General features: G+C 40.8%; 1 protein-coding gene across 1 annotated transcript; it reads right to left on the bottom strand.

Moving 5' to 3' along the window:
• Positions 1–10: 10 nt before the first annotated feature.
• Positions 11–10721, bottom strand: bfsp1 (beaded filament structural protein 1). Its single transcript, XM_028007443.1, has 8 exons — positions 9974–10721; positions 8235–8295; positions 7469–7564; positions 5284–5376; positions 4206–4319; positions 2979–3199; positions 1677–1768; positions 11–1446 (listed from the first exon to the last, which is right to left on the bottom strand). Exons 1-8 carry the CDS (start codon positions 10345–10347, stop codon positions 500–502), a joined length of 1998 nt encoding a protein of 665 aa, XP_027863244.1. The 5' UTR covers positions 10348–10721; the 3' UTR covers positions 11–499.
• Positions 10722–17304: the final 6583 nt, after the last annotated feature.

Genomic DNA, 17304 nt, shown 5'->3' with positions numbered 1-17304 from the left:
AAAACAAAGCTTTAGCTGTTTGAGTCTTTTATTATTCAACATATCAAATCCAATTGATACACAGCAAAATAGTGCTGAGGGCAGAAAGTGGAATCCAATTAAACAATTAAGCTAAGAGGGTAAAGCCGGAGTTCTAAAAGAGAACATCAAATAGGTGGCACAACTTCTTACTCTTTTTGAGAGAATTTTTTTATTATTTTTTTTTTAGGTGGCATAGAGCTTTTAATCTTGTCCCAAGTTTTCAGACAGTAAAGGACTTATTGCATGAGTCCTGGCTGAACACAACTAAAATGCAATCAGGACTCAGGAGCAGAGACATCAAGCAAATAGATGCAAGCAAGAGGACTATCAGGGTTTAGTTGGTGTTCATGCAGGATGCATGTCCCAAAGAGACTGAAACATAGGTGTTAGTCATTTTGCATTTAGTTATTCTGTTACTGCAACACTGTGTTCTCAGTTAAGGGCCTGGACCACTTTGCAGCCAACAGCTGATGTGTTTTCAGTGTTTCTTCTTGCTCGACTTTTCAATCATGGTCTCCACCACCATGGAGGTTTCCTTGTAACCTTTGACTTTGCGATCATTGGAGAACTTTTCCACAGATTCCACCACCTCCACCTTTTCATAGCTCATGGTGTCTGGGCTGAAACTACTCGAGCTGGTGGTGCTGGTGCTGGTGCTGGTGCTGGTGCTGGAACCGGTACTAGAACTGCTGCCACCACGGGCTGCAGGTTTTTTCTTGGGCCTGTCGTTCCCAGGCACAGGATCTTGGGAGTTTGAGTCCGACGGTGGAGACAAGGGATTTGGATCTTTTGAGAAAGGCTCTCCATTATTAGATTTACCTCTTCCTCCGCCGTCTTTGGCCTTTCCACCAGTGTTATCTTCTCCTGCATTGGGAGGCAGTGTGGGACTGAGAGGCCTGGGGTCCACTATGGGCTGAGGGGGTGGAGGAGAGGGCGTGCCACGTCCATGAGGGTCATAAGGATACATCATCCCATCTCTTATTGTGACAAAGATGCGACCAGCTGATGGAGTGGAAGTGTAGAAGCAGGGATCCAAGTAGCTGCCATCACCAGTAACTAGGACATAGCGACCTTTAGTATAGAAATCAGCGATTGGCTCAGGCCTCTGGTACTTTTTCATTCTGTCTCTGACAATGTTGCAAAGAGTGTCGAAGGCTTTGCTAATCTGCGCTCCATCTGGGACATCCTGTCGAGAAACTCCAGTGAGCACAGCACCTTGATCTTCTTGTTTTACCCTTTTAGCCTGCAACTCCCCAGAAGAGATCACACTAGATTCTTCATCGTCACCCTCTCCTGTATTTCTCTCCTCCTGGCTGCTGTCTATGACATCTTTTGGGGTCAGTTCTTTCTTCTTCAAGACCTTTTTAGCCAGTATCTTCTGTCTGGGCTTTATGCTTGTGATATCTTGGATAGCTTGGGTGATATCTGGGCATAAATAAAGACAAATCAAGTGACTAAACCTCATGAACTGATAAATATTTAAAATGACTTAAGTGGCAGCTACTGATTTTTTTCTCATGCCGCTAAGGGTATTACTTTATTAGCTTTGTAAATTTCAATAGTATTTGCTACTCTCTAATATGATGGTAACTGATGATACCCTTCAGGGTGACTTTGAAAACAAACCAGCTGTGATTTGCTCATCATGTCCTTACCTCTCCCCCTGCTTGATGCACTGGGTGTGTGAGTGTAGCGGGAACTAGTGGTAAACAGGGTAATGGGAGTGCCAATTATGGCAGAATTCAACCTGCAGGTTAAGAAAAGAGAGGAAGATAATAAAAAAATGTCACCCAGGCAACAGCGATGTGCTCAAAAGCTTTTACAACCTGGAAAACACACAGTTGAAATTTCTTTTTGTAAGTGAGAAAAGAAAGACATTGCAATGTGGAAGAGGTAAAGATCTGTTATGTCACAGAGCCACCTACTGGTGGATGCAATGTAATCCAAAAACTTGTTAAGTTATCTTCTAAAAAAAAAAAAAATGCTTTACTAAAAATTTATTGTACTTACTATTCACTTAGGTGATTTACAGTAAGAGATTTACTGTACCAGAAAATCACCAAAATGATCTGGGGATATCAGCAGCCAGAATGTTGTTTTTAAACTATGAAAATAAGAGCAATGCTTCTTTTTGGACAAAAAAAAATGTCAAGAGGCACAGCAAGTACTTCATTATGCCAGAAAGTTTGACATATTTGAATAGAAATAACATTTTGTTAATATACCTGAAGAGAAAATGTATAGGTAAAATTTGACAAATAAATAAATAAAAACAACATTTCCCCCTAAATGTAATGGTGCTACAAGCACTTAACTTAACAAACCCTAGGATACATCATCCCATCTCTTAATGTGACAAAGATGCGACCAGCTGATGGAGTGGAAGTGTAGAAGCAGGGACCTACACTTAAATCAGAGTTAAATCTGACTTAAATCACTCTGGATGAATTTGAGCTCATTCTTGCTTGCATGATTATTTTTAATTTGATTTCCACATCGAAGATTTTCACATTTTAGAATAAACTGTCAATCATATTTAAGTGTAGACTTTAAATTGACTACTCCAAAACCCCCATTACAAATGTTTAACTATTTCAAAGTGCAATGCTCTGGACACTAATCAAAAGCATCTCTGCATGACCCGATTAATTTGAGCTTTTTGATATGAACAGAACAACGTTTCGGTTCGAGAGGAGAATATACGTTTCTATCAGCTACGGCAATTTATTCAGTTACTGAAGCAGCAAAACAACCCCACACCATTTCACTTCCACCACTATATTTGACTGTTGGTGTGATTAAAACTAATATAATAAACTGTTACTAAAAAAAAAAATCAAAAGCAGAATAAACTCTTTCTTACACCATTGCAGTTTCTTTGGGTGATGGGGAACGTTATAACATATGTTTGATAAACTGTATTTGTGTGATCCAGAAATCATAAGAAAGAAGTCTACCTGTTATCTTCATTCTCGATTATCCTCTTGTACCGCTCCAGCTCGTTCTCAAGGGATGTCTGATACATGGCCAGGTGGCGACAATCACTGATATATTTTTCCAGTGATTTCTCTGCTTCCTCAATCTCCTTCCGTAAAGATTCAATGTTCTCATTGTACAGCTGGATCTCATTGTCATAATTCTCTTGTGTGCTTTTGATGGTTTGCTCCAACATTGCAGACTGAGAGAATACAATATCAACAGTGTTAAAGAAAATACAATGTACAATCTTGATAATAATTATTAAGAACTGAAATTTTTACCCATATCATTATAATTGTTATTTTACACATGTATGTAGTAAAATAATGATTAAAATTACAGTTCAGACTATTAAATTAAACATTGGAGAAAGTAAAAATAGGTGATAGCTGTATTTATACAAAGATTGTTTCCACAAATATATGGTACATCGCAAATAAAAAAATAAAAATGGAATATGGAACATGTTACAAAAGTCACACTCAGGTAAATAAATAAAGTGATTCTTGCTCACATCTACTGGCTAAAAGTTTTAACTAAATATTTAATATTTAAGTAAAAAATATTACTTGTGGCATCTTACACCATATCTGCCATAAACACATTATTTTTAGAATTCAACACCCCATAAAAACTACTTATCACCTTCATCCTTTAACTGATTTAATTAGAATAAAATACATTTAGAAACACTCAACCCTTAAGCAAATGTTGAGCTAAACACTGATCTAATATTTTGATCTGGTGTTTTGATATTCCAAATGGTTTATATCTTTGGTGTAATATAATTAAAAATAAAAACAGCTGCCTGATTTACATTACTATAAAATTATATTGATGTTAACTGGATTCATTCAACCTTTTGAATATGAAAGACATTCTTTAATGGTATGCATGACACAAACTGTGGAGCTGGAATTTTGACTAAACAAAGCAATTGTTTTTAAAATGGCATGATAAGTTTAGGGGCATTCCAGTGTTTTAAAAACATGATTCACACATTCTATTATTAAAGGGCATAAAAGTAATTACTATAAGAATTTATTAATTAAAAAGGGAAAAAAGAGAATCCAGCTATACAAAAGCGATACTGTGATTTTTTTTTTCTGTCTTGATTTTTTTATTATTATGTTGGGAAGTCCTCAAAAATCCCTCTTTGGGTACCTGTGATGGACACAAAATGTCACGTTGCCGTGGCAACTTACCTCACTCTGTAAACGTTGCTTCTGAATCTGCAGCTGACAGAGGGCGCTCTTGTACTCTTCCAGCTGCGTCTGCAGCCCTGGTATTTTCTTTTGGGCCAGCAACTTCTCCTGCTCCTTCACACATGTAGCACAATTCAATAGCAAGTCAAAAACATTGGATGCATATTCCAGCTTTCATTCACTTGTAGATGAAATTTTGGATAGAAAAAAAGAGGATCTACCATGATGGGTTCAAAATTTATTTGAAATAAATTTTGGAGAGTGGCCAGAAAGACTTGATTTAAACAAGTTCAAGTACATTTTCTTCTCAAACAGCGTTTTTCATATTTTTATTTATTTATTGGATTGTTTAGCACAAAGAAATCAATTTGCATGCAATTCTATAGAAAATGATTCTGCTTCTAACTTAATTTGTGACCTTCAACGCCTTTTCTCAGGCGTTGAAGGTCTGAGTAAAGTATTTATTGATCTCAATAAATACTTTAACTTCTATATTACTAATTAATATTGCTTTAATTTTTTTTAAATGCATCCCTGATCAGGAGTGCAGCATTTGAGCAGTAGTCATGAAACATGCTACTGTTTTCTTGGTGACTATATGAGTCTTTCACCTATTGCAGTAAGAAAAAACTGTGACTCTCACCCCGTTGTCCATGGAGACAGAACCAATTAAACATTAGGAAGCAGCACTGCTTCTAAGACCCATTTAAACAAATAAATCTCCAACCTACTACATTCAAACAGCAGGCACGGTGGCACAGTTACTCAAAAATTAGAATGCACTGTCATTCTCCTCGGTATTTATCCAATTATGTGTCCTGACACTTTTAAAATGGCTAATCTTTAGAGGAGTCTTGATGAAAGGATCAGTTCATGTCCATCCCAACAAAACATGCACAAGGACACACTAAACAGACAAATGGACAGACAAGGAGCCAATTGGACAGAGGAGCCAGGGACCTCATCAGCTGCTTACACGTAGCAGGGCTGACACACATGCTAACACCAGCCTCTTCCCCCGGGGAGTGTTGAACAAAACACGCATGCACGCACACGATGACAACATTGGTGACCTTACCTCGGAGATGCCAGCTGACACATTGGGAGCAAAGGGAAGTGTCTGGTTAATTTGCTGCAAAATATTTACGTAGGTTTCGATCTCTGCAAGGTCCTGTTAAAAAAATACGTCAAAGAAAGAAAAATATATATATGTATACAGTATATATATAAGGCATACGGTTCAGTGAGAAATAGAAAATTCATCTGATCATCTTCTAAAAGTTAACTGCAAATCTACCTCAACCTTACTGGGGATTTGAGGAGTTAAATTTAAATTTGTTTAAGACTTTCATTTAGCCCAGCTGTATAACCGAATATTTCCGCAGACAAAAGGGATTTTCTACCTATAAGCATCAATACTGTCGTGATAAACAGTGGCTTATATTTCTTCACTCCAGAGGAATACTTCAAAGCTGAGCAGCATAAGCCTCGTATTCACAAGAAATGACTCTCCTTACTCTATTCTGCTATGCAAAAAGAGCAGTGCCCTTTGATATGCTGCGTAAACCCTGTAGAGTTGTGGAATAATTCATCATCAAGCTGCCTCAATTGAAACAAAAACTAGAATGAAATTGTGAATGCAGGAAAGTCTTTTGAATTTACACATGATGCATGTAACATTTTAGCCTTTATGTGCCTCAGCATTTTTTTTCTTTTGCCTTTGTTTTGGAGCTTACGGCTTTTACTGCAACACAAAGGCAATTTTTCTTCTTTTTTTTTTCTGTGTACAGGTTTCTCTGTAAGTGCCTGTGATGGCCACTGCATTTTCTCTTCCTTTTTTTTCCTCTGCTGTCTTTTCCCACCTACATCACAAAAAAACAAATGCTTGCTAAAGCCCCAGAAAATTCATAACACATGCCCTGGCATCTGTTTGGGTGTTTAATACAATACTCATTTACAGTAGTTAGTAAGTTGAGATCAAATGTGTTTCTGACAGAGACACAATATCAACTCTACAGTTGTTTAAATGAATAGCATTTGACTAAATATACATTTCTGGACAGACTATGAGTTAACCAATGCATTTCTGCTGAAATAATAGGTTTGAACAACACACAAATTAAGATAAAGATAATGATTGTGATGCATTTGGCTTATTTGACTTTTACTAAATTCCTTTCACTTCAAGTCATTTGTACAATATGGATAACTATAAAGGCCCCTATTCACCTTATACTTGATGGTGTTCCTTCAGTATCAATTCTGGGTGATATTTCCTTTACGATAGAAGATGTTAAGTATAAGTGAAGCTACTTTGGATAGATAACCATATGTTGTGAGTTGTAACTTCTAAGAAACTTGTTTGCGATACAGTTAAATTTCCTATTACTGGTGGTTTAGTTTCCACTTATTGCCACGAAGAATCTAAATTTGAACTGATCATCAAAAACCCTGTATGTTTGTAACAACAAGCCCAAATGGTTAGGCTACAACCACCTAAAAATAAAGAAATGTTGGCTTCTGAAAAGGACTAAAAATAATGAAATAATATAAGGTTTAAGAAATAACCAGTAATCTAGTTTAGCCTCTTATAATAAGTAATAAGCTAATAGTGCATAATAATCTATTGTTTCCAACCCTCTAAAGAAACATTACCCCTTATAAATGATCAAATGCACATCTGAGGTCTTGGTGTGAGCTTCTGCTGCTGTGCGACTCTGTCCAACTGGCTAGATGTAACATCAGCATTTAAAATGCAAGTTCAGAACACCTGGAACATATTAGCAATTATTTTTACTCCAAACAGTCCCATGGAGTATGAACTTTACACACGGTCGCAAAATATTTGCGTTATATCGTGCAAATTTACTGGACATAATGAAATATGCATGTCTGTTAGTGTATTGTAAATTTACAGCTTTCTAGTGTCAGAGCAGATTGCAATACATTTAACGTCTTGATTTATTTATCTTTTCTATCCTATTTTTTATGATTGTCTGACGCTGGGGTGTCTGACGCCCTTGTTCTATATACATGTGCAAAGAGCCTTGGTCTGCTCCACACTGGTCCAAAATGATTAGCTAAATTAATATGAAAATAGGTCAGACTGTACTCCTATAGAGACACCTCAAGCATTCAACATGTGAGCCGCATGTGGATAGCACAGCATGAGAAAAAATCGTGCTACTTTATGAACATTGTGCGTCATTTGAACAGCATTTGCCTAAATCCCAAAGCAGTGGTAAGCAGTCAGTTAGTCTGACCTTCTTATTTCTATCTCTGGTGGAATTGATGTCATCCTGCAGGAACTGAGACTGGATCTGATACTCCAGATTCTTCAGCAGAGCACTGTCAGCTTCCTGTAGGGAGAAAAGAGAACAAAGTGAAAGAAAGAAGAAACAAATATGAAATGAGAAAAAGGGAACATTAATCTATTTAACATGTACACAGTGCAACAAAATAAAACTTCCCTTTTAACAGTCTTGGTTATATTTTTCACATTGCAGTTGCAAAAATGATTGTTTTCATATTTTCTGTAAACAAGCTGATAGGTTTATTTTAATTCCTATCTAGCAAAGATTCAGACCAAGGCAATTGTCTTTTCTGCAGAAAATGAGGGAAGATCCGAGACGCGACAAATCGCTGTAAAAAACTGTCTTGGATCAACTCTGCTAGATCTTTCTCTGCATTTCTCTTTATTGTATAGAAAAAGGAGGTTGGGCTTCTTCACACAGAGAATTGACCAACCATCTTTACATTCTGGCACCGCCTGTGGACATGCCCTTACAAGGGCATGCAACTGACCACAACTAATCAATTACAGATGGAAGCTGATACCACAGGAATGTCAAAGTCTCTAGCCTCCAGGCAAACATCCTACAAATGGTTAATAGTATTTCACAGAAGAAAAGAAGTCAACTAAACTACACACAAAATAATAATATGAAAACATAACCTTTCAAATAAACTCACAAGTAAATGAACTTAGATAATTATTCTAACACAAGCATAGGTTCTTCCATGCAGTACCTTGTTTAAATGTTCCAGAGTGCCCCGCAGCCGCTCTTGGTAATCACATTCACTTTTGTATCTGAAAAAAACAAACAAACAATAAACATGTCATACTTAGCGAAGGTCAGCTTATTTTATCCAGCTTCCAAAAAGTGTCACCAAAAAAAAGTTTCTATTCAAAGATCAATTTGGTGACAAGGTAAGCGTTTGTTTGTTTGTTTTTATTTGTACAGAAAGGACCTCACACTTTAAAAGTGGTGTCTGTGTGAATATAAATGCATTATATTAGCCTGCAAAGATGCAGTACTTCACAAGTTACTAGTTAACTTAGCCAATGTTGTTCCTATCAATAAACAGTTAAGCCCAAAATTATCCATACCTCTCACAGATTTAGGTTTCGGACTATTTCCATTCAGCAAGAAAGCTGGTTTCTGACAGGAAATGACCTCAACATCTATTGTGATATAATATAACAAAAAAGAACTATTGCCTAACAGTTTTCTTGAACTAATATTAAACTTTTTAGTAAATTCTCAAAAATCAGCATGCCTGAACAGATAAGACTTATGCTTTTTTTATGAGAGCCTGCTTTAATCGACTGTGTATTTATTCTAATTTGTGCAATTGTATAGCCCTGAATCATAATTGCCCTCAAGTCTTGAGCTGCAGAGGATCGAGTTTGTCTGTCTTCTCCCAGTGCAAACTAGAAATAGCCAATCGGGGCCCAGAGTCTTAGTGCTGTCAGTCACAATCTCATCTTGCTCTGCCAACTATTCCCTGTCAGTAAATCCTATGGTGAATGCTTAGGTTAGTTAGCATAGCCAGCGATGATGGTGGATGAACGGTTTCTCTGTAACAGCATGTTGTTTCTCTGCCTTTAGCACATTTAGCAGTGGGTAAATGAGATTGAGTGGCAGCAGTAAGACCTTCCTCCTGGCTGTGATTGGTTGTTTTTGATCAGGAGCGTTGCCTTTTTTTCAGACCGCAGTAATAGCTGAGGGAGGAGGTGGAGGAGATCAATCTTTTCACAGATTATCTATCTCATAACAAACTGTCAAGACATGGTGACAGTTTTAACAAATATATTAAAAAAAACATATTTTTTATAAAAGTTACGTACTGTACCTTTAACAGAGCCACTGCAAAATATTAACATCAATTGCTGATAGAAAAAAGGTGGTAAATTAAAATATTCCTTTAAACCTAAATCTGCCAGGTAATTTGAGTAATTTTGAGCTTTACTGTAATACTAAGTACATTTTATGTACTGTTGTTTATTAGGCTAATATGTTTTTAGTTTATTGGTCAGATCTTTAGTTATTTCTTTTGATTATTTCTGTCATATGGACAGAAGCCTAACCTGTTTAAAGAGCGGTCCATAAAAACACAGAATGTTTTGTAGCAGTCAATAACAGTTTGTAAAAAAATAATGTGCTTTCATGACTGATCACATACAAAAAGATTGAACTTTTACCAAGACTAAAACAGTAAATATTTGAACAATTTTTCATGATTTGAAACATAAGCAGTCAGCTAGAATAATGGCATGATCACTATCCAGATTTTGTGATGGTGAAGAGTTTTTTAACTTTAGGTTTCTTATATTTTCTGACAAGCAAAAGAAAAAGATTAAAAAAAACAACTACCCAGCAGCTTCTGCTGTTGATCACTCTCTAAATTCTGATATGATTTACTTAATTATGCTCCACCTTTGACCTTTGACCAACAGATCAACAAATGTCTGCCATCCTCCTTACTTGTTGGTATAGTCATCCAGCATGCGGCAAGCTTCCCGCAACTCCCGCTCCAGCTTGCCGTGCTCGGAGCTCAGCTCTCTGATTCGCTGCCTGTTGATTTCAATCTGCTCTGTGAAGGCCTCCTCGAGGCCACTGGCCTCCTCCATCCGCTGCAGCGTCTCCAGCTGCTTGCGGAACACGGCATTCCGCTGCTCCAGCACTCGAGCCCGGTTGATGTACCGGGCAAAGCGGCTGTTGAGCTCCTGAAGGCTCTCCCAGCCCTGGATGGCTGAGATGCCTGCAGGGGTTTCAGAGTCCTCGGTTTCTTCATCAAAGACATCGGAGCGCTCATACTTCTCCTTGCGCACCTCGCGCTGGAAGCTGGTCTTGAACATTTTGGCCTGGTTCCTCTGGGCTGATGGTAACCCTGGAGTAGTGCTTCAGCACCTTTAATGTGAGAAAACTTGGGTGCTCACCCTTAGCAGTCTCATGCTAGACTGAACAGTGTAAAGCAATGTCTATAGTCGAAATAGCTGTCCCCGCCCCGGGCCCCTCGCCCTGCCTATCATATCAGCCTGGGGCCTTCCAGAATTTATTGTTGCTTTTGTGGCACAGATGTGAAAAGCGTTGCTCTTGATGACGAAGCAGAAACACAAAAGCAAACAATTGGCCTTCCAGTAAAAGAACTAGGTCGTCCCTTGCTATTATTTTGGTTCTTAGTCAGCTGCTTTCTGTATCCCTGTTTGGACCTCTGGATGTTGGCCCACTGCAGCACAGAGGGGAAATTTAATGCAGGACAACGAATCAGAACGACAAAAACATTTCCAGGCAAAGAAGGTCTATTAAGGTAAAGTCTAGTTGGAGTGTGGTTGATTTTGGGTGTTTTCACACATGATAGTCTAGTTAACTCGATTTTATTGATGACCAAAGTTGCAACATTTGTTACACTTTCAGGTGGTATGGTCTGCTTTCTCACTGCACTGTCTAATGAACCAAACCCTATGAAAAACTGTTTACACCCTTTCTTGTGGTGGTGCTACACCAAAGACTACAAAAGGAAGCAACACAAAAATCTCTCTAAGCATAGAAAAGAGGGTCATATGCCCAGACTTTGATCATAAACTCCATGTTAGTCTGCCCAGGAATGCAAGATAACCAAATTTGGAACTTCTTGGCGTTGATTACTTGGTCTGTCAGAGGTCAGAAAATCTTGGTGGTTTCCAATCTTAGGTATTATAAAAGATTATTATATCCACTGTATAAAAAGACATGGCCCATAATAAATACTACCAAAATACAGAATGAAACGATTAACAATCTTTACTAAAAAGCAATACTGCAGTCAGATATAGGGACTGTCTGTAAATCTTTCTGGAGTTAGTCCAGATTTGAAGAAGAAAACTCAAGAGCAACATGGGGAAAAAAACTGTCAAGGTCTACTACATGGGGTCCACTGTTTGAAAGTGTAAGGGACCAGACGTGAAATAAGGACAAGGTTGTTCAAAACTTTAAAAAAAATAAAAATAAAAAGATTTTAAAAAATAATAATTCCAAAAAATAGCTAGCAAAACATCAAACTTCAATGCAAATTAAGTCAAATGATGAATGACAGAATTGGGCCCATCTCAACTGAGGTCAACTGAACACAAACAAAACTGACCTGCAGACAAAGAACAAAAAGCTGCTTAAATAGAGGTAGAGTTACCTAAACTTGCCACATGAGGGAGGCACAGCATAACATAGGAACCAAAAATTACAAAATTAACTAAAGCAACATATGAAACAAAATAAAGTAAAACTAACTTTAACTTAGCACAAATAAAGTGGAAAAATTAAATAACTGAGGTCAACTTTAACAAATAAATTTCCCCCTTTGGTCTTTTGTAAAAAAAGAAAAAAAATTAAAAATGGTACCACAACTTGTACCATGTGGTGGTAGAAGCAAACACCATGGTTATAACATCTGGCAGGCAGAGAAGAATCAGTTAACAAGCGAATAACCAAAAACCATAAAATCTGTCATTATAACCATGCATGTTATTATGACAACATAGATAAGAGCAGGGGTTAATAATGCATTAACATTCTTACTTGCTCTCTTACATAAAATTATTTCAAGGTTTAATCTTCAACTCCATAATTCCTTCTCCTTTATCTCCTTTAATTTCCACAATTACTGGTTACTGCAACCTTTACCAGAAATGAGAGACAGGATGATGGAAGAACGAGAGCCAAAACAGCTCATTTCATAGCTTCGTCTCCAGGCTATAAAACAAGGTGAGCAAAGTGTCTCTCTCTCTCTCAACAAATCTCTCCAGCTTTGTGGAACACAGCTGAATGAAAAAAGCTTTGCAGTGTCTGCAGAAAAAGAACGACAGGTGCTTATGTTGTGTGGGAAGCTGTTCACCAGGACATTTGGTTCCCTTTTTATTAATTGTTCTGCTTTTTTACACATACGAACAACTTCACATTTTGGTTTGTTTTCTATAGCAGCTGCCTGTCTCCTAATTACCAGTTATCTTATCTTTTTTTCTACTTGGTAGCAGCTAACAGCGAAATCTCCAAAGTGTGGATGCACTCCTTCACAGCAAAGAAAAAAAGGTTACACCATCTATTGCTCACAAACACAGCAAATGGCCTCTTCTGCCTGGGTCAGAGGCAATCGCTGACAGTTCCTTTCACCACTGCGTGGGTTCCACTTTAGCTGTTATGCCTCTGACCTGAAGTGTGTTTAGCCCCCAGGGTATTCTTTAGAGATGTGCTGACTGAGTCCTCAGACATGGGACTGGACGCCCGAGGAGTCCAATCTTCCCGCTCTGGTGCTGATTGTGTCGTCTGCCAAGACCTTAAAACCATCTGCTCTAAGTTGCTCTAGCATTATTTTTTTTTTTTGAAGCCCCAACTGTCCCCCATGTTTGTCTGCCTGTGTGCTACAAATCTTAAAATTCTGAATAGAAAGTCATGTTCCTTTCCTCCTTTAACTTTAGTCAATGTGCAAATTAAACACCTAGATCCTAGTGGAACTGACTTGATATTTTTCTTCAAAGGTAAAGGATTTCTCCTGGGATTAGCAAGCAAAGTTCATATGCAATTGTAACTAATTATACATGCAGAGTTTTAAATTATGGTGGAAAAAAATGCACATTTGTAATTGTAGTAAATGTCAGCTGTCTTTCATGTTACCTTATTACAAGAACAGACTAACAACTAAGTCTCTGAGGATGGCTTAGTTTGTTTCTGGTGTTAAAAGGAGATTTTATGTTTTTAGAATGACCACCAATTGTATTCCTTTGATAATTAGTTGTCTTTAATGGTTTAACCTTCAATTAACATTTGAATAAATAAAGTATTCTTTCACTCTAATATAATAATCAATCTCATAGAACCAGAATTTTGAAAAGCCATACCTTGTCAATTTCTTCTAGCTCTTTTTGGTTAGGATGGCCCAATAAATATAACTACAATATATTATCTTTGAAAATTGTGTTCACACATGTGCACACTCAGTTCAGAACAAAATCAACTCTCTTACACTGTGTTAAACATTATTTATTGCTACAGTTGCATATATAACGAAGCATGGACATGTAAAATCCTAACAAGCTAAAGGACATGGAACATTTCCAAAAATACAGTTCAGATGTGTTTTATTTTGGTTTTGACGCCAACAGCTGTGTGTGTAGCATCAACTTATGTGTCGAGTGGTTACTCGGTTCTACAGGATGACCAAACAAATTAGCTTAATCACATTTTTGGTTTTGTAAATACATATTAAAATATTGCAAGATAATTATCAAATGTTTATGTAATAACTTAGGTGTATGGACAAACAGTCCAGATTTTATACCCAACCTGCAACTACCCATCCATCCATCCATCCATCCATTTTCTGTTCTCCCTTTGTCCCTAATGGGGTCGGGAGGGTTGCTGGTGCCCATCTCCAGCTACGTTGCAGGCGAGAGGCGGGGTACACCCTGGACAGGTCGCCAGTCTGTCGCAGACCTGCAACTATACAGATACTTTTCCATTCCAGACTTGATGATTAACCCAGAAACCAGCCCAATCTGGCAACACTGCAGCGCCTCCTATTGGTCGCAAATATCTACTACACCATTTTCTGTGGTGCGGCATCCTGTTATGTGGATGCACATAATTCTCAATCGTTTACAAAATAAACGACTACGTTCACCGCGCTGAACTTAGTTTCAGCTCGGTGGACTCCGACATTTTTAAAAGGGCAGTCATGTAAAATCAACTTTTTTTTTTTAGCTTAACATCATGTTATGATGTTATTCCTACATCAAAAACGTACCTGGTGTGTTGCCTTGATTCTTTAATTCGTGGTTGAGAAATCCTTTAATCTCCCGTGGCAACCATTCAGCTGCGCAACGCCTGGGGGAACTAAAGATGCGCCTCCTCCGCTTTCGGAAGTGCAGCTTCTTCCTCTGAGATCAAACCTTCTGAGCTTCCGTCTCACAGATCTCCCCTCCCCTGTTACACCTTCACAAACTAGCGACAGCAGCAATTAGCAAACACCTGGTGTGCTAATTACCTCTGACAGTCTGGCAAGCAACAAAGCAATGTCTTTGTATGTTAGCACAAACTGGGAAAAAAAGCTGAATTATATCACATTTTTTAATTTCAGTAAACACAGCAAGTCCAAAATAATCTCAAAGGCGCCTTGAGTTTTCTGGAGTACACTAGTAAGTTTATTTCACTTATTAAATGTAATCATTGAAGTTTATTTTACTTCAAAAGCCCCTTTAGGGGTTTGTGTAAAAATCTTAGGTAACCAAGAGTTTAAAACTGAAGCACAGAAAGAACCATTACATTTGTCTTCCATTACACTCCTGTTAAATACCTTTTATGTACCTTTTTACTAAACAAGGCCACACACAGAAACTACTAAACAAGTTCTGAAAAATATAGAGAAATTCTCCTTTGTGACTTAGAAGGGAGAAACAAAATTGAGTATTTCTGTTCAAATTTAAATTTCCAGTTTGATCCTGACTCCTCCATGGGCTGCCACCTTATCGTGGTGGAGGGGTTTGAGTGCCCCAATGATCCTAGGAGCTATGCTGTCTGGGGCTTCATGCCCCTGGTAGGGTCACCCAAGGCAGACAGGTCCTAGGTGAGGGACCAGACAAAGTGCAGCCTGAAGACCCCAATGATGAGTAAAAACATTGGACTTGGTGTTCCCTCGCCCGGACGCGGGTCACCAGGGCCCCACTCTGGAGCCAGGCCTGGAGGGGGGCACGATGGCGAGCGTCTGGTGGCCGGGCTTTTACCCATGGAGCCCGGCCGGGCTCAGCCCGAAGAGGAAACATGGGCCCCCCCTCCCATGGGCCCACCACCCGTGGGAGGGGCCAAAGGGGTCGGGTGTACTGTGTGATGGGTGGCGGCCAAGGGAGGGGACCCTGGCGGTCCGATCCTCGGTTGCAGAAACTGGCTCTTGGGACGTGGAATGTCACCTCTCTGGTGGGGAAGGAGCCGGAGCTAGTGCGTGAGGTCGAGAGGTTCCGGCTAGAAATAGTCGGTCTCACCTCGACGCATGGCTCTGGTTCTGGAACCAGTCTCCTTGAGAGGGGCTGGACATACTTCCACTCTGGAGTTGCCCAGGGAGAGAGACGTCGGGCAGGAGTGGGCATACTTGTTGCTCCCCATCTCGGCGCCTGTACGTTGGGGTTCACCCCGGTGAGCGAGAGGGTAGCATCCCTCCGCCTACGGGTGGGGGGACGGGTTCTGACTGTCGTTTGTGCTTACGGGCCGAACGACAGTTCAGATTACCCACCCTTTTTGGAGTCCTTAGAGGGGGTACTGGAGAGTGCTCCTCCTGGGGACTCCCTTGTTCTGCTGGGGGACTTCAACGCTCACGTGGGCAACGACAGTGAGACCTGGAGGGGCGTGGTTGGGAGGAACGGCCCGCCCGACCTGAACTCGAGCGGTGTTCTGTTGCTGGACTTCTGTGCTCGCCATGGATTGTCCATAACGAACACCATGTTCAAGCATAAGGGTGTCCATATGTGCACTTGGCACCAGGACACCCTAGGCCGCAGTTCGATGATCGACTTTGTCATCGTTTCATCGGATCTGCGGCCGTATGTCTTGGACACTCGGGTGAAGAGAGGTGCGGAGCTGTCCACTGACCACTACCTGGTGGTGAGTTGGCTCCGGTGGTGGGGGCGAAAGCCGGTCAGACCTGGCAGGCCCAAACGTGTTGTGAGGGTCTGCTGGGAACGTCTGGCAGAATCCCCTGTGAGACGGAGCTTTAACTCCCATCTCCGGCAAAACTTCGAACACGTCCCGGGGGAGGTGGGGAACATGGAGTCTGAGTGGACCGTGTTCCGTGCCTCCATTGTCGAGGCGGCCGATCGGAGCTGTGGCCGCAAGGTTGTCGGTGCCTGTCGCGGCGGCAACCCTCGAACCCGTTGGTGGACACCTTCGGTGAGGGATGCCGTCAGGCTGAAGAAGGAGTCCTATCGGGCCTTTTTGGCCTGTGGGACTCCGGAAGCAGCTGATGGGTACCGGCGGGCGAAGCGACATGCGGCTCGGGCGGTTGCTGAGGCAAAAACTCGGACGTGGGAGGAGTTTGGAGAGGCCATGGAGAAAGACTTCCGCACGGCTTCGAGGCGATTCTGGTCCACCATCCGGCGTCTCAGGGGGGGGAAGCGGTGCAGCACAAACACTGTTTATAGTGGGGATGGTGTGCTGCTGACCTCTACTCGGGACGTTGTGGGTCGGTGGGCAGAGTACTTCGAAGACCTCCTCAATCCCACCAACATGCCTTCCACTGAGGAAGCGGAGCCTGGGGACTCTGGGTTGGGCTCTCCAATCTCTGGGGACGAGGTCGCCGAGGTGGTTAAAAAGCTCCTCGGTGGCAAGGCCCCGGGGGTGGATGAGATCCGCCCGGAGTTCCTTAAGGCTCTGGATGTTGTAGGGTTGTGTTGGTTGACGCGACTCTGCAATATCGCATGGACATCGGGGGCAGTTCCCCTGGATTGGCAGACTGGGGTGGTGGTCCCCCTGTTCAAAAAGGGGGACCGGAGGGTGTGCTCCAATTATAGAGGGGTCACACTCTTAAGCCTCCCTGGCAAGGTCTATTCAGGGGTCCTGGAGAGGAGGGTCCGTCGGATAGTCGAACCTCGGATTCAGGAAGAGCAGTGTGGTTTTCGTCCTGGTCGTGGAACACTGGACCAGCTCTACACCCTCGGCAGGGTCCTGGAGGGTGCATGGGAGTTTGCCCAACCAGTCTACATGTGTTTTGTGGACTTGGAGAAGGCGTTCGACCGTGTCCCTCGGGGAGCCCTGTGGGGGGTTCTCCGGGAGTATGGGGTACCGGGCCCTTTGATACG

This window comes from Xiphophorus couchianus, chromosome 22 (genome assembly GCF_001444195.1).
Source record: "Xiphophorus couchianus chromosome 22, X_couchianus-1.0, whole genome shotgun sequence".
Taxonomy (NCBI): Eukaryota; Metazoa; Chordata; class Actinopteri; order Cyprinodontiformes; family Poeciliidae; genus Xiphophorus; species Xiphophorus couchianus.
This window is presented reverse-complemented; position numbering and strand designations above follow the sequence as displayed.

What these genes read in the sequence shown, in the direction of transcription:
- bfsp1 (XM_028007443.1), bottom strand. Translation starts at nt 10,347, where the DNA reads ATGTTCAAGACCAGCTTCCAGCGCGAGGTGCGCAAGGAGAAGTATGAG. An exon ending in CTCTGGAACATTTAAACAAG is followed by an intron (nt 7,565 to 8,234) that starts GTACTGCATGGA and finishes TTCTCCCTACAG; the next exon opens with GAAGCTGACAGTGCTCTGCT. An exon ending in ATCGAGAATGAAGATAACAG is followed by an intron (nt 1,769 to 2,978) that starts GTAGACTTCTTT and finishes CTTAACCTGCAG; the next exon opens with GTTGAATTCTGCCATAATTG.